The sequence below is a fragment of the Acartia tonsa genome, chromosome 11, assembly GCF_053477335.1.
Source record: "Acartia tonsa isolate MP-2025a chromosome 11, ASM5347733v1, whole genome shotgun sequence".
Lineage (NCBI taxonomy): Eukaryota > Metazoa > Arthropoda > Copepoda > Calanoida > Acartiidae > Acartia > Acartia tonsa.
In genome coordinates, this window is record NC_137270.1 from 44,053,516 (window position 1) to 44,079,779 (window position 26,264).

Consider the following 26,264-nt stretch of genomic DNA (forward strand, 5'->3'; position numbering starts at 1 on the left):
TTAGAATATTTTATTTGCTGTATATAATTAATCTAAAACACAATGGTCATAATATTGATGTACGTACAACCCAAATGTTTTCATATTTTTAGAATAAAAAACTCATAATAAAACCAGAGAAGCATTACATTTATTTTTATAACAAAGAATACAAAAAGCAAAGCATTTACATAAAAAAACATTGAATATTAAAAACACAAATTATACATTTTAGGAGTCAAAGTTTGTTTGTTTAGTTTTAAGTTATTTATTATAAATAAAATAATAAGCAAGTAAATCAATTGTAAACATTTACTGTAATAAAATTGTTTTTATTATAATTAAAATTTTATGTAGCAGCTTATAAGGCCTATAAAAATGGCGTCATACAATACAAATGACCAATAATAGGTCAGTTTTTATTTTACCACTGGTCAATTAAAATGTGTACTGGCCTACAATTGGTCATTTGTATTGTAAAATGTCATTTTTTATAAGGACTATAAGCTGCTTCAATCTTATTTTTCTCAATCTATTCAGTTAGTTCAAAAGGAATTTGGAAATTTCCAGGAGAAACTAGGATAACATCTCTGTACCTGAAAGTAAAACCATTTCCAGTATGGCTTCAAAACCAATCAATATCAAGTGGATAAGAACCGGTTCTCAGCCACACAGAAAAATAATGTATCATATTATATCCAGTTTTCTACAAATATAAAAATGTACAATCATAATATTAAAAACAGTTTAGGTAGTCTGTGTATTAGGCATCTCGGGTCTAAAAAAACTGATTTCAACCAAGTAGAAATTGTACATTATTATATCCGTGGAAAGTTGTTTATAATATGATGTGATGAATAACTATTTTATTAAACTAATATTGTTATTTTTTCTATATTCTACAATTTAAAAATACTTCAATAAAATATTAGTGAACTCATTTACTGATAACATAATACAAATAAGGTTTTTGCTAATTTGATGCTAATGCCCTTAAATAGGTTAACAACATCATAAGCCTGATATTAAAGCAGAAGGAGACCATTTTAAAGATTAAGTTTGTTCGCAAGGCATGAACTTATTGCCTTTAGATAAAAGTTAATTCTTACTTGATAAATCCTTTCACTTTCTCATTCTTTGAATCCAGAATACCAACAACCTGTTCATCTGGCATGATAAGGTCAACCTGTAAAAGTAATTTAGATTAGATTCACATGTTTCATTTTTTGGTTACATGTCACATATATAGGTATTACAAATAAATTATATGCTTGCTTAATTTAACAAATGCAGGGTAAACAAAACTAAACTTTAATAAAAAAAAAAATTTTTTGGATTCTCTTATTTTCATAGAAAACAGGCACTTATATTATGTAGTAAATATTTTCATTTTGTCCCAGGTAAAGAGTTAGGTTGGTAAAAAACCCTTATTTCATAAAAATATAAGTTGTGCTGCTCATAGCCCTTATTTTGCATTTTTGAGTACAGCTTCAACAAGCCAATATTCTGATTTAAAAAGCAATAATATAGAATATAATATTGGCCACTAGAGATACTGTGATCAGATCTGAGCAGATACTGTAGAGCATAGACTGCACAGATACTGTATTCATAATAATCTGACAATCTGAGAAAAACTACCTTGAGTCTCAGGTTATTGTATCCTTTGACAGATATGATGTCTCCAGGTTGAACTGGAGCATAAGCATCATATCCTTTCTTCTTCAGTCCATAGAAGGTCTTGGACTTCTTCATATACTTGTCAACATTGGTGTCAATCTTATCCCCCAGTTCTTTCTCATCTTAAAATGATATTGTTTAATTACAATGTGTCCAAACATGCAAAGGTCCCAAGATAAAGAATAAACGTGTTTGATCCTAATCAAAATCTGTTATGATAATTGTTTGATTGATCTTTTAAGGTCCTACCTACAACACCAGTCTCTTCATTATTATCAGGCATTTCATCACCATGATTGTGTTCAACATTAAGCTCCTGAATAAATTGAAGAAATTAATGTTTAATTGAAAAAATAAGAATTCTAGACATTAGAACATTTTTAGGTGAAAATTAATTCTTACCCTGAAATCTGTCCAAATCTTTGCCTGATCCCCTCCAATGCTAAAACTACTTCTCATCTTTTTTCCATACTTTCCTGTTTTAAAAAGTTACTATTAAAGTCAGGTATATTTAATAGTTATTGGTCAATTTAAACTCTTTTTTGTTAAACCACAAGATACATCTTTGTAGATTAAATATAGATATACAACTTCATAATAATCAGGCCTAGCTATTCTAACAACCAATCCTACAAAAAATCACTAAACTATCTCTTGATTGTATATCTTGTTTTTTCAAGTAACTGAGAGGGGTGGGTAAAAAGGGGAGGAAGGGGGGAAGGGGGTTGTGGGGAAATTTTCCTTTAGAATTGTTTGTCAGAATTACATTCCCTTCCCCGATAATAATGAGAAAAATTATTGAACTCACCAATGTATTCAAAGGTGTACTGGGTATTTTGCAATGGATCCACCATTTCTCCATCCAGTTCCATAGGGGCTCCAGGTAAAGATGGAATTGTAATCAGTATACCTTAATTTAAAAATATTAATACTAATTTCTTTGATAGTTACTGATTTTTAAAATCTTATGTTGTACAATTCTGTAAATAGTTGTATTTACCATCTCTAATAAGTCTTGGGTCTACTCCTGCTGGTGCTTTGTCAAGTTCAACAACCTGAAATCAGTATATCATTTAGAGAGATCTTTTAAGAGATAGAGGCTGTTTATTACGTTAGCCCCTAAAGTTTTATAATAACGTTTTCTTAATTGTTGGATTAACAACTTTGGGAGCCTTAAGGAATTTTGATTGGTTGCTTCATTAAATTTAGCGTTCAAATGTTTAAACCAAAGGGATAATTTTGTGAATTATCATTTGGGATGTACAAAACATCAATATATCAGTCATTTTCTTATCCCTTTAGATCCCTAGATCAAAATTTAAATCCCAAACAAAACTACAAGTATTGACTAGCAATATTCCTATATTATTACCTGATGCATGTCTGGTCTCATTGTCATGATGTGGCTGAGGTAGGTCCCATTTTCATCTCCAAATAACAAGTATTGCAGGTTATCTGGGTATTCCTTCAGTGTCATGTCAAAATGGGTAAACCTAAATTTATAAATATTGTATTTTGAATCCAGTGGATTAGAACCGGTTCTCAACCATATAGAAAAATTATGTATAGTATCATATTATACAGTTTTTTATGAATATAAAAATGTACAATTATAAGATTAAAACCAGTTTTTTTAGTCCATGCCTTACATAAATAACCATTAGATAAAACTAGCTTTTTATTTACCATTTAAGAAAAATTTGTCCAGATTATTTCATGTAAGAAAGTTATTACCTGACTACCTCTTCTACCAAAGCCTTTGTTGTCATGAAAGGACCATTTGTGTCAGATGGTAGACCTGATAATTATTGCTGTATAATAGGATATATAAGTTGGATGGAATTTTAATGTTAAAGGGAGATTTGAAATCTGCATCAAATTTTAAGAATTTTTTTAAAAATTCGTTTTTTGTATAATTCCTTATCTAAAAGCGGAAATAGAATTAAGTTAATAAATTTTGACCAATAGGATAGGTGGATTGGAAACTACCTGCGCTCTAGTTGGTTGAATGATGTGCGACACTTAAGATTCTCCAATCAGAGCGCAGATAACTTTCAATCCACCAATCACAGATGTCAAAATTAATTAGCTTAAATTGTATTTCCGCTTTTAGATAAAGAATTATACAAAAAAAGGAATTTTATAAAAAATCCTTAAAATTTGATGCAGATTTCAAATCTTCCTCTAACATTAAAATTCTTTCCACCTCATGTATCTTACTCTATAATCTTTGTAACTTTACACACAAGTCAATAAGAACCAAAAGAAAATTGTAGTTAAGATAATTTCATTAAAAGGAAGCACCTTAAGAAAATCTAGAAGCAATTTATTTAGAGGTAGGCTAATTTAAATTTCAAGTGGCACTATGAAAAAAAAGAACCTGCAAAGCAATCCATTTCAATAGGTCTTCTGTTGCTATTGATAAGCTCTGGTAACTTCATGGCATTTGGGTTCCCAAATATAACTGGTACTCTCTGGTCCTTTAGGAAAATATATCAAAATAAATTAAATAATCTTACAATATCACACATGTATTGTATCAATGTATATATCCTTGAATTAATAAAGGAAATATATATACACCTGAAATGTTTTTGTGCTCTTCTTTTTTTTAAATTTGTCTAGTTGCTCTTTGCAAGCATTTTGCATTTTAGATAATACTGATGTACTAGCCTGGGGTATTCTTTTAAGTTCATTTTGCTTGGCTCTAAATTTTTCAATTGCATCTTCTTCTAAAAACCTAAATTAAATAAAAAAATGTCATATTCTTTCTAATTATGTGTTGATTTTGAAAACTTATTTCATTAGAGTAAAACAATAGAGGGGCAAGGGTTTATGACTCTGATGACCCTGTGCCGACTTTTAATGTGGTCTTTGAAAATCAACCAAAAGCATCGAGAATATAACACAACCAAGTCGCTACAAAAGAACAAAAAGAATTTTGCTAGCAGACGAAAAAGGTTCCCAACAGTGGAATCCAGGTAGTTGTCTGGTTATGCATCCATATTTATAGATTCATTCTTATTTCAATGGAAAGAGATATAATAAAAGGCAAAGAACGAAAATTTATCTGAGGAGGGCTAATTAAATTTGATACACCTGAACTTTGCAATGGCATGATATTGATGAACAGTCTCAGTGAAAACAGGAAGATGATCACCAAGAATGAGACCATCATCAGTAATTGTTCCCATGCTGATAAATCCATGATTGTGTGGTGAGTCCTATCAAATAAATCTAATTATATCTTAAGATAGTGAGGAAAGTTAATAGCTAACACAGTAATTTGATTACAGAAATAAAACAGAGATGGGTTTTTGAAAGATGAAAGCCGCGTTTTTCGACATTTTTACGATATGAATAACAAGCGCGGCATTCGCGAAATCTAAACAGAGTATACAACTATTTATTTAATTATTTCGCTTTTGTTAGTACAGCCTTTATTAAAGAAAAACAAATTATCTTAAATCCATTTTTGCTGCATAATAATTAATATATGTTTTTAGAGCTATATTAGACATTATACAAATGGCTAAAATAATAATTTTAAAATTTTTAATTCTTAAGTTGTATACTCTATTTAGATTTCGCGAATGCCGCGCTTGTTATTCATAGCGTAAAAAATGTCGAAAAAACGCGGCATTATCTTTTAAGAACCCATCTCAGTGGTTTTGATTTAATATAGCAGAGATCATTGTAGCTATTAGTTCTGGGAATTTATCATTCATACAAATAGACTGACCCACACATGGGTTTAAAGGGCTTTAACATGGATCTAAGGGGACAAGACAATGGCCAATAAATTAATGTATATCAACTAATGTTGATAAACAAAATTTTCCTTCTGTAGATAAAAAATAGGGGTTGAAACGTTTGAACACTCAACTTAATACTATGACCAATCAAAATTCACTTAAGTCCTCAAGGTTGTTAAGCCAACGAATAAGAAAACGTTATCATAAAACTAGTGTGAATAGTGTGTTAAACAGCCCATTGTCCCATTCCTCCATGGGTTTAAACAAACCCTAACCTGAATTTCACCAATAGTAAGAAGGGCAGCATCTCGTAGAGAAGACGCAATCATCTGAACCATCTCAAAGGAAACAAGGAAAGGATTGAGCACAGTGTTGATCAGAAATGAGATTGGAATTTCGTCATTGCTTGTATCAAGACCTACAAAAAGACGTTGCATCTAAAAATTAGATAAACCATGCAGCTAGGTATAACCTTAATTATAATGGAATACATATCAACTTATGTCTGCCTACTAAGTTCAACATATCAATTAGATTATAATAATAATTAAACTTTTATACAAAACTCTTTCAATCCTGTTATGAGACAATCACATAGACATCTTTATAGTTAATATGTTATGCATGTTTTATAAAATTTAATGGAATTTATTCAATTGAACATTTGTTAAATATTCGTTTAGGTAAAATCCCTGAAAATCAACAATTGACAACTCTTAAACCTCACAATAATTTTATTTTGATAAAAATAATTGTATTGCTTCTTATACTTTTAGTTAAGTTTTTATAAGCAACTTTGCATTCAATAGGCAAGATTTTTAGACGGTTTTGAAACAATTTTTAAGAAAATATTATCAATATGATTGATTGTTTTTATGGCACATTGGTGCTGCCTTTGCCAGTAGAATATATTAATGTATAAGACAAACAAACAGACAATATAGTAACAGTGATGTTCACAAAATATTTTTCTAAAAGACCTAATATGACAAGGTCCTAATATGCTATGGTACTTTCTTACACTTTCTAATGATATCAAGTTATGTTTAACGGTAATAAAAAAATATTACCCATTTGAGCCTTGAGTTTTCTCATATTATCAACTCCAATACTCTTTCCTTTCTCTGACTGGGTTATTATCATAGGCACTTTCCTGAATTTAAAGTATATTTTTTTTCAAAGTATTATAAAAATATCTTTGCTTATAATAAAATAATTTCATTTCATTTGAATTTTCTTTCATCAAATCAGAGCTCTTTTAAATATTAGCTTACAAGATTAATATATATCGTTGTTGAATATTTTTAAGAATTGTAGCATTGAATGTTTTTTTTGTAATAAAATGAATGCATTTTTTATTGTCATTCGATAAATAAAGTTAGGTATTTACTTATCTTTCTAAGAACTATTTATAATTATGATATACTTAATTGTTATTTACATTAAAATCATAAACTTCCTATAGAGAGATTAAGGGATTTTTTTTCTAAAAAATTTTGCAATTTGTATAGCTAAAGATCTCGAACACAGTAATAGTGTCTGACTACTTATGACGTAACAAAAAAAAATTAGCCAATGAGAGCCCACTATAAATTTTATTGGCCAATAACGGCCTCTCATTGGCTAATTTTTTTTGTTACGTCACAATCAGTCAGACACTATTACTGTGTTCAAAGATCTCGGAAATTTATGGTCAAAATTATTTGTACCTTTCAGTGAAGATGTATAAATATTTTAGGGTGGTTTTAAGCTGTTTTCCTAAGCCACCTCCCCCCCTCCCGCCCTTTCATAGAGAATAGAGACGATGCAACTAGTATTCAATAAGATTTGAAATCCTATCATAAAAGTTTTTGTTAAATTAGAAGAAGTTAATTTGTTATGCTGACCTGTTATCCCTAATGATGGCATTGGTATAGCTGAGCTTGTTGTAGATACCCATGCTCAACCTGTTGGCTAGCTCAACATCAGTGTTTCCCTTCATTACAGGCATATTAGGAATCAATATGAAATATGGAAAAAAATTATTCTTGAAAAAAAGTTAAGATGAGAAATATAAAATTTGAATAAACTTAAAGTCAAGTTATTTAAAAAAAAAACATTTTTGGTAGTTACCAGAATACTAAAGATATTAAGCAATAAAAAAATGTATGATAAATTAGTGTTCATTACCAATAATGAATTTTCACTTCTACATATTAAAATTATTGTGGAATATTTACTTTTTTACTACCCAATTAAGATTCAATAAAAAAAATTCCACTAAATTTTTATCCAACAAATGAGAAATGTTTATAAATAACTTTGGGGACCACTATAATTTTTCTCTCCCTAAGTACAACTACTCTATAACTATAAATTGACCATATGTCTTAAATTGTTAGCTTGAAATGTTCTTAATTAAGTTGAAACATTAAAGCATATGATTCCTAAATGCCTGCCTTGATATTAACAAGGAAAGGATTAACCATAGCATCTCCTCCAATACCTATAAGAAAAACAAATGAAAAACATCCATAATACATAAGTAATACTGAAAAAATGCAAAAATGTGTTTTAACTGTAAAACATTTCACCCTTTGATAAGTATTAACAATGTAAATGAAAATAATTAATTGCTAATTCTTCTTATTATACATGAGAATGTTGTATTCCTATGCAATATAGGAAAATAATAAGTTATTTGTACTGAGAAAAAGCAGAAGAAAAAAAAATTTTCCTTCCCATAAAAAAGTGCAAACCTGAAATGAAATCTGCAACCTTTTTTTCTTTCATCATTTCTTCAAATGATTTTCCCAGCATGTTTTGACGTATAAACTTTCTACAATAGAGTTGTTATAATAGACAAAAAGACTTATTTGATTGATACTTTTTCCATATCAAAATCTATTTTTGGCTAATTTCTAATAAACTTCACAGAGAAATCTGTATTTGACATTAAAGTAAAACAATAGAGGGGGAAAGGGTTAAATACTGTATTTCCTCATCCCGTGGACTCTGTGACGACTTTCAATTTTATCTTTGAATAGCAGCCAATAGCATCGCTAATATTAACACAGCCAAGTCACTACAAAACAGCAGAAAGCAATTTTCTAGCAGACAAAAAAGTTCCCTAACACTGGATCCGGGTAATTATCTGGATTAAATATCTATACTTATACATTCATTGTGTTTTCCTAATGTCCCGTTTATTATGCCTGCATAATCTAAAATCTAACTAAATTAAATATCTATTGCATAAGCTGATAAAGTTGGTATCATTGATCTATTGTTTTTAGATATCTTTATCAAATGAAAAATTTTTGTTCTATCAAAGTTGAAAAAAACTAAAATGAATCTTTTAAAAGTTATTGATATTTGTTTATATCTCTATTTTTCCTTGCAAAATCTAGTGACATTCTTGATGGGAGAGGGAACAAAGGCTGGCAGATAAATGGATCATCATCCTGTAATAAGATCAGAATATACAGACTGGCAGATAAATGGATCATCATCCTGTAATAAGATCAGAATATACAGGCTGGCAGATAAATGGATCATCATCCTGTAATAAGATCAGTAAATATACAGGTTGGACTGGAAAAAAAACTGCGTTTTGGGGATTAACAAGAAGGAGCGTGAAATAAATGTTTATAGGTCCAAATTATCTGCAAAAATGTACATCAGATTTACTTCAGACATTTTTTTATTTTTTATTTATATATGGATTAAGATAGGTTAGGAAAAGGTTGGTGATAGAACATAAATTGCAGGTTGAGGAATCAGAACCCCACCCCTCTTGCTTTCTAACCAACTTTAAAAAATTAGAAGGGTAGTTTTTTTTCCTTATGCCTCTACAGAGCCTAAACCTAAGGTGCCTCTACCTAGCGGGGCTACCCACTAAACAATATAACCTAACCTAATCTGACAAAAAAAGGGATCATGTTACTTGTAGGTTAAGCGCTTTATTAATATTTTTGCATTTTTTCAATACCATTACCAATAAATGTTTAGCTAACAAATTCATTTCAATTGTTTCTATTTATAATTATATTAGTATCTCTATAGGGAATGGAGGGGGATATTGCTTTACCTACAAGTAACATGTATGAGTTTGCTTAACTTACAAGTTACATGTGGAAGCGCTTAACATGATCCAAAAAAGTGCCGCCTTCCCCCCTTATTTTAATTCATAACAAAATATGGAGAAGGGGTGAAGGTTCCATTGCTCAATAAGGAACTTGAGTAAATGCGCCTAAAATTTTAAAGAGGATAATACAATTCAAAGTAACAATACCAGAAATTTTATAGGAAATACCCATTTTTAAAAGCGAAGCTTTTCTATAATTAGGGTCGGTCCGTCCGTCCGTACGTCCGTCCGTCCGTCCGTCCGTACGTCCGTCCGTCACGGATAGCTTTTTTCGTTAATTTAGACATGTTAGAATTGTCCTATCGATTTCAAATTTTGCATGGTGATTCCTTTAGTAGTTAGGTACGATTTAGAAAGCGTAGCAACTCTATAATCATTACCAAAATGTCCGTACGTCCATTTTAAACATGTTGATTTTTTTACTTTTTTAAATAGCTTTTTTCGTTAATTTAGGCATGTTAGAATTGTCCTATTGATTTCAAATTTTGCATGGTGATTCCTTTAATAGTTAGGTACGAGTTAGAAAGCGTAGCAACTCTATAATCATTACCCGAATGTCCGTATGTCCATTTTAAACATGTTGGTTTTTTTTTACATTTTTAACAACAAATTTGTATGTGACCTAATTATCCGATTGGTCTGATTTTTGGTATACTGATTCCTGGGACAACAAAGTACAATATTATAAGCGAAGCAACTCTATAATCAAGTCCTAAAAATGTATGTATGTCCATAATCATTATCCTGTATCAAGCAGTTTTTCAACAACTTTACTTACAATTTTGCTTTGACTCTTATACATTCGCATTCTGATTATTCAGTTCTGACATTATACAAGTGTTAATGTTCGTTTGTCCTACCGTTTCAGAGCTTCGCTTTTATGGATGTTGTCATCCTTGTTGTTTCTTGCAACTAGGAACCATCCTTAGTCCCGTTGTTAATCTATAAAGACGTACCTGGGCAACAACAAGCCACATACAGTAGAAGAGCTTTGCTCCAGAAATACACTGGGACATCACTCTTCCATACCCGTTAACATCCATACCTAAATAGATATATAGATAGAAGGGTAGATAGAAGGAAAGACAGATGGATAAAAGTATAAGCAGATAGTTAGAAGGGTAGAAAGATACATATCTATATAGATAGATAAACAGAAGGATAGATGGATAGAAGGATAGATAGATAGATAGATAGATAAATAGAAGGATATATAGATAGAATGATTGATAGATAGAAGGATATATAGATAGGTGGATAGATAGATAGAAGGATAGATAAATAAAAGATAGACAAGTAGATAGAAAGATGTAAAGATTGGTAGAAAGATAGATAGATAGATAGATAGAAGGATAGATAGATAGAAGGATAGATAGATAGATAAAAGGATAGATAGATAGTTAAAAGGATAGATAAATAGATCGAAGGATAGATAGATAGATGGATAGATAGGAGGATAGATAGATAGATAAAAGGATAGATAGATAGATAGAAGGATATATAGATAGAAGGATAGATAGATAGAAAGATACATATTTATATAGATAGATAAACAGAAGGATAAATAGATAGATAAATGGATAGAAGGATAGATAGATAGATAGATAGAAGGATAGATAGATAGAATGATTGATAGATAGAAGGATAGATAAATAGAAGATAGACAAGTAGATAGAAATATATAAAGATTGGTAGAAAGATAGATAGATAGATAGAAGGATAGATAGAAGAATATATAGATAGATAGAAAGAAGGATAGATAGAAGGATAGATAGATAGATAAAAGGATAGATAGATGGATAAAAGGATAGATAAATAGATCGAAGGATAGATAAATAGAAGGATAGATAGATAGAAAGATAGATAGATAGAAGGATAGATAGATACATAGATAGATTGATAGATAGATAGACATATAGATGTATAGATAGATAGAAGGAAAAATAGATAGATAGATAGAAAGATAGATAGATAAAACTATAGTATTAGATATATTGTTAGAAGAATAGACGGATGGTAGAAAAGTAGATATACATTTGTTATACACAGAAGGATAGATAGATAGATTGCGCCTACCTATAACTCTGTGTGAGAGGAGACATGATACTGCAGCTGCTCCAGGTTTAGAACCCTCGATACCATAAACTCCAATGTTGGGGTCACTGTCCCCACGGAACACCACAGGCGCAGTTAGAGTTACAAAGTTTCTCATTGACCCGTTTCTGTTATTCAAATAGTGTTCCTTGATTTATTTACTAAGTAATTGAAATGAGAAATAGGACTACTTTGACTTTAGCTGTGATCTGATGGGATAAGACAATGACCAATAAATTTTTGTACATCCCTAATGATGATACACAAAAATTTACCCTTCTGAAGATTACAATTAGTAGTTGAAACGTTTGGACACTCAACTAAATGAACCAACCAATCGAAATTTATTAAAAAGTCCCCAAAGTTGTTAAGCCAACAAATATGAATACATTATTATAAAAATTTGGGGACTAGTGTAATGAACAACCCAATGTCCTCTTCCTCCATGGGAAATAAGAAGAATGATGATCCCTAATTAATTTTATTAATTAATCATTTAGTAATTATTATAATTATAGTGAGACACCATTCCTGTAGCAAAGTCCACCTGCGGGGTAGGGGATCAATCCTGTTTTGTGAGGATCAATTGTAATGGAATCTGCCAGGCGTATTGAAAATAAATGCTTCCTAGAAATATAAGGATGGTAAAAATTTTTGAGAATTTCTAAAAGCAGCTGAAATTATGCCAAAATTTTCCAATGAAAAAATCTCCTAGATAGTTAATAATAGAAAGTAATCAAAGAAATCTATCTATAAAAAGAGCCATCCAACTTTAACAGCAGCCAAAAAGATAAAAGATCATATAGTCAATTCTCTTCCAAATTGTCATATGAATCTTCCTAAAAAAAACTAGTCGTCTATCTTAAATAGCATAAGAGCAAATCTAATTACATTGCTTACCTGGAATAATCATTCATTTGAGACGAGGCAACATAGGCCTTTCCAATAAATGTCTTCTTCTTCTTATCTGTTGTCAGCATAGAGCACATGTAACCCCCCCAAGCTGCATCTGCATGCAAACTATAAAGGAATAAGAAATACTAGTGCACTGGGTCGATGAGAAGTAATTCAAGCCAGTTTTCGTTCTACTTAAATTTTAATTCCCAAATAAATGTCTTTAGTTTTAGTTACAAAGATCTACCTGCCAAACCGATATGGTTTTCCTTTATAGAAAAGCTTTTCATAGGTCCTGAGATGGTTTATAACTATTTTTGGGGAGGAGAAATTAAAAATTGGAGATATTCAACTACCCCCCCCTCCAAAAAAATCTTTAAGGGCCTTTAAGGACGTAGCTACTAGTTTTAAAGAAAGGACCACTAATAAAAGTTTTTTCTTTACACCCTTATTCAGCATTTGAAAGACGAGACCTTTATTATTAAATCTTATAGTATTTGAAACAACAATCTTTTCAATTACATAACATTTCATTTAAGTTCCAAGTTTTATATGTAGATGGGCCTTAACATTAAACTTTTAGATATTGAACCAATTCTCACACATTAATTTTCAGATTGTATTGCCTACCTAAAAGTTAGTCCTTTCTTCTCAAACTTCTGTTTCAGTTTGAATATGTCATCAATAGGATCAATAGCACCTTCTTCAGTAGTACCCATAACAGACACTACAGCTATTACTGGAATCTAAGAAATGGAGAAATATATTAGATGTTTCTTTTTGTTACAAATGGACCCTCTAATAATGGGGAAAACTATTACTGTTGTAATAATTAAGACATTCTATCGTGACAAGATACCTTTTTCTTAAGACAGTCATTCAGCATGACCTCCAAAGAATCTATATCCTGCCTTCCAGTGACATCCACGCCAGAGTGGAGCAAATTTGAGTCACCTAGTCCTAGCAGGGTCATACTCTTGGGCCAGGAGTAGTGGTTACTGGCTGGAGTAATGGCAACTGAAAATCATAAAATTGTCTGATTTCTTCATACTACACATTTATGTATATAGATTTCCAAAAATTTCCAAAATTAAAAGAATTATTTAAACAATTCCCTTCTCTAAATATTCATTAAAATAAAGTTCCTGGATGTGATGAAATGTGGGATGGTGTGTCAATCAAGCCATAGCTTAAAATCTATGTCAATCCCATACAAAAAATAAAACTATCAATCCCCTTTCACTTGCTATGGTAAAAGCCCCTATTTGCTAGGGACAAAAAGTGAAATATTTGAGTTCATTTAAAATCAACATTTAAGTTTTCTTTCAAAATTGTAAAAATTTGCAATATACTATTGTTCATTCATAAATTAAAGTATAAAAATTACATATTCAATATATTCTTATCAATAATTTTGATAATAAAAAACTTCCGACTTAAACTTAAACTTTTATTTGTTTTATAATAAGAAAAAGTAATAAAATATTTAAAAACTTTTAGTTAATCACTTTTTTCATGAAGTAATTTGCATATTTTGTTTTAAAAATCAGACATTCCTGCAGAGTTGGTAATTTTATGGACTTTGTTGAATTCTGAGATACCAAGTGTTTCAATATTGTACTTCTTTATCAGAGCAGAGACAGTCTGTAAATCTATTCCACTTTCATCAGCAAGCCTAAATTAAATGAAAATTAAATCATCGGTCAATAAAAAAATACAGGTTAAAACATTTAAACAAATTTGCTAAGAAAGAATATTATAATAAAGAAGAAAATGATGTTTATGGTTTGTAGAAAAAAATACAATTTAGTCAACTCCACTAAAACAGAGAGACACTTGGAGTTTTAGTGTAACTAATTACCATTAGAAAAACTAATCAGAAGACTACTATCATACCTGTTAGTCATACTGATGACATCATCAAGACTGAGGTTGAAAAGTTCCCATTCAGACAAACCCACAACTGGCTTCTTCTTTCCAGCACCAGGCACTTGAACTGAAAACTTGCTCATACCTTTCAGTTCTGGCTCTTCCTGACATGAATTAAATATATTTCATTAATAAGAAGAGCATACAGAGGGAATTCAAGAAGAAGAAAAACCCAATACAAAATGGAGAGAAGTTTTAACAACAAACAACATAATAAATATTAGAAATAGGATGTTACAGACAGAATGGCCAACAATTATAACTTGTAGATAATATTTGCTTTAAAAAAAACTCACAGCTAAAGCCTTTTTAACAGCAAGTGGATGAAACTTGAGATTTCTTGCTGCCCACATGGCCTCAATGTTGGCAACTGTGCCACCACATGTAATATGACCCCAGGAAACAATGTTGTCTTTGTTTGCTTCAATATTGTAGCCTAAAATTCAGGGTTGTCAAAATAAATGAATTATCAAAAAAAAAGAACTAAAATAATAAAGTATGTATATAAAAAAAACAGGCGAAATCAAATAATCATCACAAGATAAATCCTTCTTTCTATGTAATCAATTAAGTTTCACTCTTTTTTTCTGAAGAGTAATGCATTGTTATAATACTGCCATGATTTATGATTAAACTTGTATTGGTTTAGCATTTTACCAGAAGTCCAAACACATATAAAAGATAACTTCTGATTCAAAATTTATCTTTCATATATTTAAAAAGGTTTAAAAAATAAAACGAAAAATATTTTTGCAACCCTGCCTAACATCTTGCAAAGCTGAGTTGCCACCTCAATCTCCATGAGGGTTGTGATTGGACCTCCTTCAGCTGCAACATTGTTCTGATTGTACAGCAGGCCTGTGCAAGGATATTATTTTATACCACCAAATTTTACAGACTTTTCAAGTTTTTTATCAATTACATAAGATGTTATCAGAATGATTCCAGGGACACTTCCAGGTAATTACATAATTTTCTTTGAATTGTAATAGTAAGGAGCTGATTTGATTGATATTCATATCATTATAATATCAAGTAATACTACTATTACCCTAAATTTATTATAGACTGCAATACAGTGTATCAGGGTTGGCAAATATTAAACAAATTTAAAAAAAGGAATTCTCAAGTGTTAGTATAAGTTATCCATGCCTGCTAAGTATCCAATGTTGGCTGGCATAGAGGTATCCCAGTTCATATGGCCCTGATAATATCATAGTTTATTTGTTTTATGGTGTTAAAGAATGTATTTTTTATTCTCAAACAATAGGATGAAAATTTTTGTGGTGACTTATAGTACATTATGTATTGAAATATCAAATGGTTATATATTTTTTACCTAGCATTAAAAAAGATTTTCAGTATCTAGCTAAAATTGTTTTCTGTCCTTCATTGAAATTATAAACCAAGGACTTGATATCTATTAATCTATCTTATAACATAAGTCGTGCAAAATGTTTTTGACCTGATATCTCCAAGCAAAGAAAGGCACTACTTTGCTAAGATCAGTGTTTACTTTGATTAGCTCTTCTCTCAGCTGCTCAATTTCCTGCCTAAATTAATAGTTATTTCTCGCATCGTATTATAAACAGCTTTCCGCAGATATAGAATGTACAATTATAAGATTAAAACCAGTTTTTTAGCCCTGAGGTGCCGAAGGCACAAGCTAAAAAAACTGGTAATAATCTTATGATTGTACATTTTTATATTCGTAGACAGCTGGATATAATACGATGCTAGACATAGTTTTTTCGTATGGATGAGAACCGGTTTTTATCCACCGGATTCGAATGAATACGAGAAAATCTATTCTATATTTGGCAGTTTTCACCTTATTTCATTTGTATCCCAACAATATAAATTTCTTATTGGAGGAGTTTCATTTTTTACCATGTTATTAAAGGAAATAAATATTTTTAGATTTGATTTAGATTTTTAATACACCTCTTGTTTGTAATTGGGGATATTTTAGTTAGTAGGTTCTAATACTGAATTAAAATTAAGGAATCTAAAGGTTAAGACAATGGCCGATAAATCAATGTACATCCCCAAATGATGATACACAAAATACTCCTTGTGTAGGTTACTAAGTTGATAAAACGTTTGAACACTCAACTTAATAGAACAACAAATCAAAATTTAATAAAAGTCCCCAAAGTTGTTAAGCCGTGGAATAGGAAAACGCTATTATAAAACTTTATGGACTAGTTTAATAAACAGCCCATTGTCCAATTCCTCCTTGATTAATATTAGTTCTTATAAAGAAGAATAAGATTACCTATAGGCAGTAGAAGATTTAAACTCTTCAGTAATATACTGTGGATCTGTGGGATAAATATCCTCTCTAAAAATGAAAATAAGGTTTATCTAAATTAATTCATGCCTGTTTCTCTAAAATCTATCATTCATTTATTTAACTGACATTAAGTATTTTATATGTCTTTAATAGTTGACTCTTAATCAAAATCATGCAATCCACTATCTTTTCTATTTGTTCTAATATATATATATATATCTACAAATTAATCTGTCTATATACCTGTCTGTTTTTATATCAGTATACCTATTTATCTATCTTTCTATTACCCGTCTATCTAACTGTCAATCTATTTATTTATCTATTTTCCAATATATCCATCTATGTATCTAGCTATCTACCAATATCTAAATGTCCATCTATGTATTTAGTTATCTACCAATATCTAAATGTCCATCTATGTATCTAGTTATCTACCAATATCCAATTGTCCATCTATGTATCTAGTTATCTACCAATATCTGAATGTCCATCTATGTATCTAGTTATCTACCAATATCTAAATGTCCATCTATGTATCTAGTTATCTACCAATATCTAAATGTCCATCTATGTATCTAGTTATCTACCAATATATAAATGTCCATCTATGTATCTAGTTATCTACCAATATCTAAATGTCCATCTATGTATCTAATTATCTACCAATATCTAAATGTCCATCTATGTATCTAGTTATCTACCAATATCTAAATATCCATCTATGTATCTAGTTATCTACCAATATCTAAATGTCCATCTATGTATCTAACCTGAAAGCTGCATGGCTGTCCACACAAAGACTTAACATCTCCTTCAAAACATCTTTATTCTCTCCTCTAAATACAGCTTCATTAAACTAAGAAATCACACAAAAAGCAATAAAAGCTATCGTAGTAAAATATCCCAGGGATCTTAAAGGATAAGACAATGGCCGATAAATTGATGTACATCCCCAACCATGATATAAAAACTTCCCTCCTTTGTAGATTATCATTACACTTAATGGTTGAAACGTTTGGACAGTCAACCTAATGAGTCAACCAAAGTCCCCAAAGTTCTTAAGCTAACGAATAAGAAAACTCAATCAAAAACTTTGGGTACTAGCGTAATAAAAAGCTCATTTTCCCCTTCCTTCCAAAAAAATACCTGAATCTGTTAAAATATTCAGTTTTAGTTAAAATCAATGAAATTGTATAACCTAATATTCAGTAAACCCTCTTATTGATTAAGCTTTTTGATAAAGTTGTTTTTCTTTCAAAACTTTTAAAATTAAGAAAATGGGACAAGATACTCTAACACCCAAGGATATTAGGTAAATTAACATCCATCAGACAACCAACCCTTTGATTGCACGACCTTTGTCTGAGAAGTCCTAACTGTGAATGGTAATAAATTAATACCTAAATAGGAAAAAAATGCTTATATAAGCAAAAAAAGGTTAATTGCTGTGATAGAGATTACTAGGGATCGAGCCAGGTTATTGGCCAAGGCATTCCCCCTACAATTTATGTCGCGCACCTAACATAGCAGCAGTAGGAACCATTTTTAACGTCTTTCGATATGACGCGGTGTCAGCCTAAGATTGGAACCTATCACCACCCCGGCGACGAGCGGATGCGCGCTGCGTGTTGAGCCACAATCGCGGGTAAAGAAAGTGCACTTACAAAGGTCCTAGAAACCAGGCTCCCAGAGCTTCCCATTGTCTCTCATACTTGTCACCCTTGGGTTGGTCACCTTGCAGATAGTTTGACATCTTAATATTCTAAAAAATATCAGCACATTTGTCTTGATAGTAAACTTTTCATATTGTTGTGTGTTGATGTATAAAAGGCTGGTTTTAGGCTATCAAAAGAGAAAGTATACAATTTCAACTTAAAAGTATGTTTCCAAGAAATAAAAAAAAAAATCTTCCCTGTTTTATTTGGACTTGCAGTAAATAAAACATGTTATTACCAAACAGTTCAAAGCTTGTTTGGCAATTTATTTGATGCAGGGACATGGGACCAGGATTCAGACAAACATTTAAAGTGAAAATTTTCCCACAACCCACTTTCTTCCAACCTTCCTTTTGGTACAGCACAAAAGCAAGTTTTACGCCAACATTACGCCACAAAAATATCCAAATTTTCAGCAATTTCAAATGGAATGAGTTTTCTGAATAATAGCCCTGATTATAACTAAATATAACTAACGATAAAAAAAAACTTTAAGTGTTCTATCTTTGGAAATTATTTGTGTACATGAAAATAACTGACTAAGCTAAGGTTAGATACAATTTTGAATAAAATTATTTTTGAAAAATTTCATATGTAACCAACTCTTGGTAAATTATTGATAAAACTAAGTAAGATTTAATTTAAATATTTTCTTATCAATGAATTAAATAATTTTGATTGATATCAATTTCATTTATCAACTTCCTATAGAAATAAAGAATATTAAAATGAAAATTATAAGATTAATATGAGTTATGTTAGCTCGGACCTTTGGCCCCACTTTGCTAACAAAACTGCTCAATACTTAAGAAACTCACAGAAATTCAAATTTAGAGGAGAACAAATGATTTAAAGCAGGGGTTATATAAAACGATTTTTATGGGTATTCACTATACATGCAACAAGATACTTTATAAAATGTCTAAGGGAAAGAGTTAGTCAGTCAGTGAGAAAAGCAGTAAATAATTATAATTAATATTTTAATGTGTAGGTTTTTTTTGATAGTTGAATAACTTTATAAATTAAATGTAATGTTTGAATAAATTCTAAAGGTTATGCGTTTACACCCTAGTAGGTAAATATTAACAAGGATGATAATATCCATAAGTTAGAAAACAGAAATTAAATGTGGATGGTTAAACGGACTAAGAAAGTCAAAGAGTAGTTATTCATTGCCATAAAAAAAGATATAACAAATCCCGAAACCTTTTTTCATGACCTCTTTAGCATGCTTATTGTTAAAGAAAATATTCACAAGCGTCTATTTTGAATAGCAGCCGAGAAAATCACGGTTCCCCCTGCCGGTTTCTTACATAGGGGCGGAATGATATTTTAAATGATAGAGTAGCTTCACTTTATAATGTCTTATAAATAAATTATTTTATTAAGTGCGTCAATGTAACTTAATTAAATAATGTTAGCAAACACAGATCATCAAATGGATTTATTATTACATGGATCTTACACCTGATTTTCATGTTGACGAAGCCCATTTTGTTCCGAATTTGTATCACTTTTGAAATGTGCGACTCCAGTTACGTCATATTTTTCTTTCCCGAAAAAGGGAAGGGGGGAAGAAAATCTCTTCAAAAGAGATGTGGAAAACCCCCTTTTCTCTCATCTCTTTTTTCTTCCCCCCTTTCCTTTTTTTTCTTTCCCGCTTCCCTTTTTCGGGAAAGAAAAATATGACGTAACTGGAGTCGCACTTTTCAAAAGTGATACAAATTCGGAACAAAATGGGCTTCGTCTTTCATGTTCTATAATAAAGTGAACTTTGTAGCGGGCTAAAAGAAGGATCTGTCCATCCCCCTCCTTTACCCAATCCCCTCCCCTCCTACTAGATAAATGTGAGGGGATATTGCAACCTAAATTGACGACAATTTTTCGCCTGTCATAATATCCACATATATTCTACATCCATTGCTCATCATGACTAATACTTGACTTCCACGTGTATACATTATTTATTGCATCGTATTATAGTCAGTTTTTCGCGGATATCAAAAGTAAAAATTATAAGATTAAGACCAGTTTTCTTTGCCCCCTGTGGCCTAAGGCCCGGGCTAAGAAAATTCATTTTAATATTTGTAGAAAATTGTCTGTAATACGATGCTACACTTAATATTTCAGAATGGCTGAGAACCGCTTGTAATCCAGCGGATATTAAGCGGTTTCGAAGCCATACTGAAAAGAAAATTTATCCCTTAAAGGAGGCTAAACTACAGCCTGGGGCTTCCATTTTCTTATGCATTGCATCTCTATATATATATTCCCCATGGTCTTAACACCAAAAGCCACTCTACTTAAAAAAAATTAAATTAAATTTTTATGTAGGTGTGGGAAATTCTTTTAATTCAAGGGGGATATTGCTCCCTTTCGATTCGTACCCCCCCCCCTCCCTCTCTCTCCTTTGACATTTTTGTCAAAAGGCTTTCAGGTTGAGTAAACTAACGCCAATGGCTTAAAAATTTTGTTTACATAGTTAACCTTTTCAACACATAATTTGTACCATTTGAACAGAGTCAGTTCTATGAATATGTTCAATAATTAAGTAAGTAAACTAACATTTTTTACATAATTCAATTATGAAAATCTTTTAGATTTCATATCATATTTAAACCTGACTCCATTTCTATTAGATTATTATAATACTAGGTAAAATTATGTTCATCCATCCGTCTTTTTGAACAGATTGGGAATATAGATACTAGTCCTAACAATTTTAGACTATATTGTTAGGGAGTGGAACTTCCAAAAAATAGCCCTCCTCCATAATTTTTTTTGTAAAAAAATAACTTTGGAATAACATGTGGTGCAACTTTTCTTGATTTCTTCTCTCACAAGGCAAAGCCCCTAGACGCAGCCACTATTATTTATTATCTTTTAGGGATTTTAATAAAAATGGGGAAACTAGCTGAAGGAGTACAAGAATTTGGTGATGCCACTACTGTGCATGGTATTCAGTACATCACCAATGCTACAAAGGCTCTTGACAGGTAAATTGTAAGAACTACATTTTAAAAATCAAATAACTATTGGTTTTTAAAAGGTATTGGTAGGTTAGGTATAAATTTTCACAAATTAAATTGTTTCAGTTTTCAGAACATTTTTATAAACTACATTAAGGTTTCATTCATGATCCATAAAATTAAAATTAGTAATTAAACCTTAAAATGAGTAAAATCATTGTAAATAGTTTAGTTACAATCAAATAATTTACACTTTTTACTATTTTAGACTTCTTTGGATTATATTAGTCTTACTTTTTGGAGGTAATAGTATCTATTAATTAAAAAAGGTTATATTTTTACAATTAATCACAAAAGTAGCAAAGTTTCACAGGTATTAGTTTGCATTTCTATATATATTTCTCCCTAAAAACAGAAATTTTTCTCCCAATACAATTGTACCTATCTTTTTTACTTTTAGTTTAAATATACAACCAGCTACATCAGCCAAACTTTTCATCTTAAAATTTAACAAAAGCAGTTTTTAAAAATATTTACTTTATTTACATCTTATGTTTTACCTTAAATCTTGTTAAATGAGAGGGGCGGTTGGCTTCCTCTGTTATGAGCTGTATAGTGACTGGGATGCCAATCCTGTTATTACCTCTATTAAGACAACAACTAAAAGCATTGAAGAGATAGATTTTCCTACAGGTAAACAAATTGCCTATGCATTTTGAAAAATTAATTCACTGAAATTAATTAAATTTAAAACTTTCCAGAATTTAATTTAGACTTAGTATTAGTAAAGATTTTCTGAAACCCTTGAGAGAAATATTTTAATACACACACAAAAATATTGGAGTATAAATGTTGCTCAATAATTTTTTTTAAAATATCAAATTCTAAAATTTTCAGTCACAATCTGCAGCAAAGGTTTAAGAACAGATCAAATGGAAATTGAACTTGAAACAATGTTTTCTCAATGGATAGGAAATAACACAGAAATGATTCAACAGGACAAAAGTAAATTCTTTGTTTCCTATGATATCAAATTATAATCTGCTTAGATATTATTATTAATAAAATTTAAAAAAGAATTACAGTAGAGATAACTTATTATGTGATAGGCTTAAAAAATGACATGAAGAGGCAATTTGAAATGTTTAATGACAATGTCTTTGGAATTAAACCTAAAACAATAAGGTATTGCTTTGGTGTCATTCTATAACTCAGTTTGTATCTGTTTTTTTTTAAACAAAAAATTAAATGAAATAAACTTTCAACACTTTTTAGAATTACCAGCTTAGTAAAAGCATTTCTATCCCCTGAACCTGCTGGAGCTGTTACGGTAAATATAGTTTTTCTTGAACCTATTGATAGTTATTTCTTGCATTGCATTGTATTATAAACAGCTTTCCACGGATATAAAATTTACAAATATAGAACTGGTTTTTATACGATGCTAGACATAATTTTTTCATATGGATGAGAACCGGTTCTAATCCACCATGAATTAATCATTTTCTAATTAAACAAGAAATAATATCCTAACCTTAAAAGATTATTACTTGACCAGTCAGTCTTGAAATAATGGTGCTTTAACTATAAAGTGTGTTACCTTTTTTTATGTTTTATTATTATTTGGCCACAACTTGGTAAAAAATGCTCACAAATCAGACCTTTTTCGACCAAAGATACTCAAATGGTTCCTTTACAAGCCCAATCAATCAGATTTAAGATATCTTTATATTTCAAGAAACATTTATGAAAATACTAAAAAACGGCAAATTTGGGTGTTACCTTTTATATGCACAGATACCATAAAATCAACAGAAAAAATACTTATTTTTACTTTTCTGTCATTATTAAAGTTTGATTCTGTTAAATTGGCTATTCTCGAAGGGATTTATGCATTGATTATACTGAAACATAATATTGGACAGAAATTAATGTATTTCAAAGAGAGAAAATTTTGAAAATAAGAAATTCAACCTCTATCACTTCAGAGGACAGCTGCCAACCTCCAGTTGACAGGATGTAGTTAAATACTTGTTAGCAATAATAATTAGCCCAAAAAGTAAAACAAAATGGTAAAAAAATGAAAATCTAAATCTTAATTTTGGGGATGATGATCTTAAAGACACTCTTGCTGTTGGTGATGATGACCCAGATGGTATCCAAATACATGAGCATTATGACAACTTATTTATTAAACCATGGTCCGATTTTTGTATTTGTAGCATTCTCCAATCAAGAGAAATCCCAAAACATACAATAATGGTTTTTAAATTCTTCAATTCATAAGGTAAATATTAGGGTTGGGCCGGATATTTTTTTGGCCGGATACCGGATACAGGATATCCGGCTGATTTCAAATGCTGGATATCCGATATCCGAGCCTTAAGGAGCGATTCGTTGTATTTTTAAAATTGCTTTTAATAGGTTATTTTAGGTTAGGTTAGGTTATATTTGGTTAAGTGATTGCCCCGCCGGGTTAGGCAATTGGCCCCGAAAGGTTAGAGTCCCCCGCTAGGGGCTAGAAATAGGAGGAAAGCTACTGTGAAAATACGAATAATCGCTCCTTAAGGGGCGTTGCCACGAAAGGGACTATACCTGCAAAAAAAAAAATTTCATAAACTGGTGTTTTATATTATACTAGCGGCTGCGTCCCTAGACATGAAAGTGCAGAAAAATAACTTTAAACCTTACAACGACTTTTTTATAAAAATTAAACAGCCTAAAACCACCCTAGGACCTATAAGCTTCACTCTAAAGGAGAACCATATCAGTTCAGTGGTTAGCAAGATCCTTCGCTACAGACAAAAAAAGCTTACTACTTTATATAATAGGAGGATAAAATTTAGGTTAAAACTTAAAATTTAAGTAACTGTTAAATGATCTTTCTTCTTAGCAAATAAATCTAATTAACTGTTTTTTTTTCTATCCCATTTTATGTGTATAAAAGGTAGAGGGCTATAACTGAGTGACTTTCGAAATATGGGTATGACACATTCGTGAGAGTTGAAATTTTTTTAATACCTCCTTCCTGGTGGGCACAGGATGCCAGCAAATCTGGTAAGGTCATTCAGGTAAAAAGTAAAAATATTTTTTTACTTAAACAAACCTTTTTATGTTATCTAATACTAAAATCTACTGAGGCCCAATTCAAAGATAAATGGAAAACCATTGTGCGTGGCCTATCCTCTGGAAAGAAGAGATAAATGGCGATGATGATGAATACTAAAATATCCTATAGTCGTACATCCTTATATATAATATAGGTGTTCAAGTCCATTTCAGGTTCCAGGTATAATCCTGCAAGTCCTGAACCTCCAGGTCTCCATAAATCTTTAAACGGTTCCTGTGACCGCAAATTTTCTTGAAGATTTCAAATTTTAAACTTAGGCTTTTTTATATATCTTCAGGACATATTACAATTTCATGAAATCCATTGCTGTTTACCTGCCAACCATCGGTTTGCGGCTGGCAGCTGCCAAGTACTACTGCCACCGCCAAAATTTATGTTTTGAGATTTCTAATATAAAATTTACACAAAGATAAACATATTCAGAAAAAAATGTTTTTCTAGCTTCAATAATAAGAAAATTACAGCCATTTAAGATTAAAAAAAACAGAGATTTTTGTTGTAAAATATAAAAGATTATATTGCCGGATATCCGGCCACACCGGATGTCCGGCCCAACCCTAGTAAATATAGTAGTTTTTAAAAGATGGTTATATTTCTTGTTACAACTTTTAGTTGGAGGCTGCTACAAATACAAAAATTGGACCATAGTTCAATAGATGAGTTGTCATAACGCTCATGTACTTGGATACCTTCTGGGTCATCATCACCACCAGTAAGAGCGTCTTTAAGATCATCATCCCTAAAATTAAGATTTAGATTATCATTTTTTTACCATATCAAAAAACTTTTTGTTTTTCTTTTTGGGCTAATTAGTATTGCTAACAAGTATTTAACTACATCCTGTCAACTGGAGGTTGGCAGCTGTCCTCTGAAGTGATAGAGGTCGAATTTCTTATTTTCAAAATTTTCTTTCTTTGAAATACATTAATTTCTGCCCAATATTATGTTTCAGTATATTTCAATGCATAAATCCCTTCAAGAATAGCCAATTTAACAGAGTCAAACTTTAAAAATGACAGAAAAGTAAAAATAAGTATTTTTTCTGTTGATTTTATGGTATCTGTGCATATAAAAGGTAACACCCAAATTTGCTGTTTTTTAGTATTTTCATAAATTTTTCTTTAAATATAAAGATATCTTAAATCTAATTGCTTAAGCTTGTAAAGGAACCATTTGAGTATCTTTGGTCGAAAAAGGTCTGATTTGTACGCATTTTTTACCAAGTTGTGGCCAAATAATAATAAAACATAAAAAAAAGGTAACACACTTTATATATTTTACTTTTCCAGTTCCTATGTTTAATTTAACATAAAGAGAAACTCATTTTGAGTTAAAATGTTGCTTTATAGTTATAAATAAAAGAAACGTGCTTTTATTGTAATTTTAGTTTAAAGTTTGTTCAATCTTCTAAAATAACTGTTATGGTTATTAGGTTTTTTTTGCTTTTTCCATTAACTATTTTATCAATAAATTCATTATTTTTGAAGGATATGGTCAAATCAAATGTTTTGGCATGTGCACCTAATTTGCCAATTTACACAGAGTGAGATCTTTAAAGATTATTATTTGAATTTCTGGCCCTAGATGAGCACAAGTTCTCTCTCCCCCCCCCCCACTTTATCTCTTGTTTTATTTAAGTCAAGAAATTTGCAACTTTAAAGTGTGAGTAGAGGTCTTCAAAGTCCCGTTTTTAT

The 26,264-nt window shown here is 30.7% G+C and overlaps 2 protein-coding genes across 3 annotated transcripts; one reads left to right on the top strand and one right to left on the bottom strand.

Moving 5' to 3' along the window:
- Nucleotides 1–110: 110 nt before the first annotated feature.
- On the bottom strand, nt 111–18,534 carry LOC145332614 (uncharacterized). 2 transcript variants are annotated; one of them, XM_080177621.1, is made up of 33 exons: nt 18,421–18,534; nt 17,527–17,592; nt 16,736–16,801; nt 15,923–16,010; nt 15,610–15,661; nt 15,220–15,315; nt 14,754–14,893; nt 14,425–14,561; nt 14,085–14,203; nt 13,388–13,545; nt 13,159–13,274; nt 12,535–12,654; nt 12,166–12,261; nt 11,617–11,762; nt 10,497–10,585; nt 8,790–8,857; nt 8,153–8,232; nt 7,853–7,899; nt 7,301–7,389; nt 6,485–6,567; nt 5,690–5,832; nt 4,759–4,883; nt 4,333–4,399; nt 4,040–4,139; nt 3,394–3,457; nt 3,032–3,152; nt 2,660–2,714; nt 2,468–2,569; nt 2,062–2,135; nt 1,909–1,975; nt 1,621–1,781; nt 1,089–1,165; nt 111–575 (listed from the first exon to the last, which is right to left on the bottom strand). In XM_080177621.1, exons 1-33 carry the CDS (start codon nt 18,507–18,509, stop codon nt 512–514), a joined length of 3,165 nt encoding a protein of 1,054 aa, XP_080033747.1. In that variant the 5' UTR covers nt 18,510–18,534; the 3' UTR covers nt 111–511. The 2 variants fall into 2 exon arrangements, with proteins under 2 accessions (XP_080033747.1, XP_080033746.1); XM_080177620.1 differs by having other exon boundaries at nt 4,243–4,399.
- A 2,838-nt stretch (nt 18,535–21,372) lies between these two features.
- Nucleotides 21,373–26,117, top strand: LOC145331301 (uncharacterized). The gene is made up of 6 exons (XM_080175919.1): nt 21,373–21,467; nt 22,021–22,133; nt 22,338–22,445; nt 22,550–22,625; nt 22,716–22,770; nt 26,058–26,117. Exons 1-6 carry the CDS (start codon nt 21,373–21,375, stop codon nt 26,115–26,117), a joined length of 507 nt encoding a protein of 168 aa, XP_080032045.1.
- Nucleotides 26,118–26,264: the final 147 nt, after the last annotated feature.

Excerpts from the sequence above, each read along its gene's own strand:
- LOC145332614 (XM_080177620.1), bottom strand. The coding sequence starts at position 18,509 with ATGTCAAACTATCTGCAAGGTGACCAACCCAAGGGTGACAAGTATGAG. Across the intron at positions 7,900-8,152 it reads GGTTGCAGATTTCATTTCAG|GTATTGGAGGAGATGCTATG; the intron begins GTTTGCACTTTT and ends TTTTTCTTATAG. Across the intron at positions 2,570-2,659 it reads CCCAAGACTTATTAGAGATG|GTATACTGATTACAATTCCA; the intron begins GTAAATACAACT and ends TTTTAAATTAAG.
- LOC145331301 (XM_080175919.1), top strand. The coding sequence starts at position 21,373 with ATGGGGAAACTAGCTGAAGGAGTACAAGAATTTGGTGATGCCACTACT. Across the intron at positions 21,468-22,020 it reads GCTACAAAGGCTCTTGACAG|AGGGGCGGTTGGCTTCCTCT; the intron begins GTAAATTGTAAG and ends TTGTTAAATGAG. Across the intron at positions 22,626-22,715 it reads ATTAAACCTAAAACAATAAG|AATTACCAGCTTAGTAAAAG; the intron begins GTATTGCTTTGG and ends AACACTTTTTAG.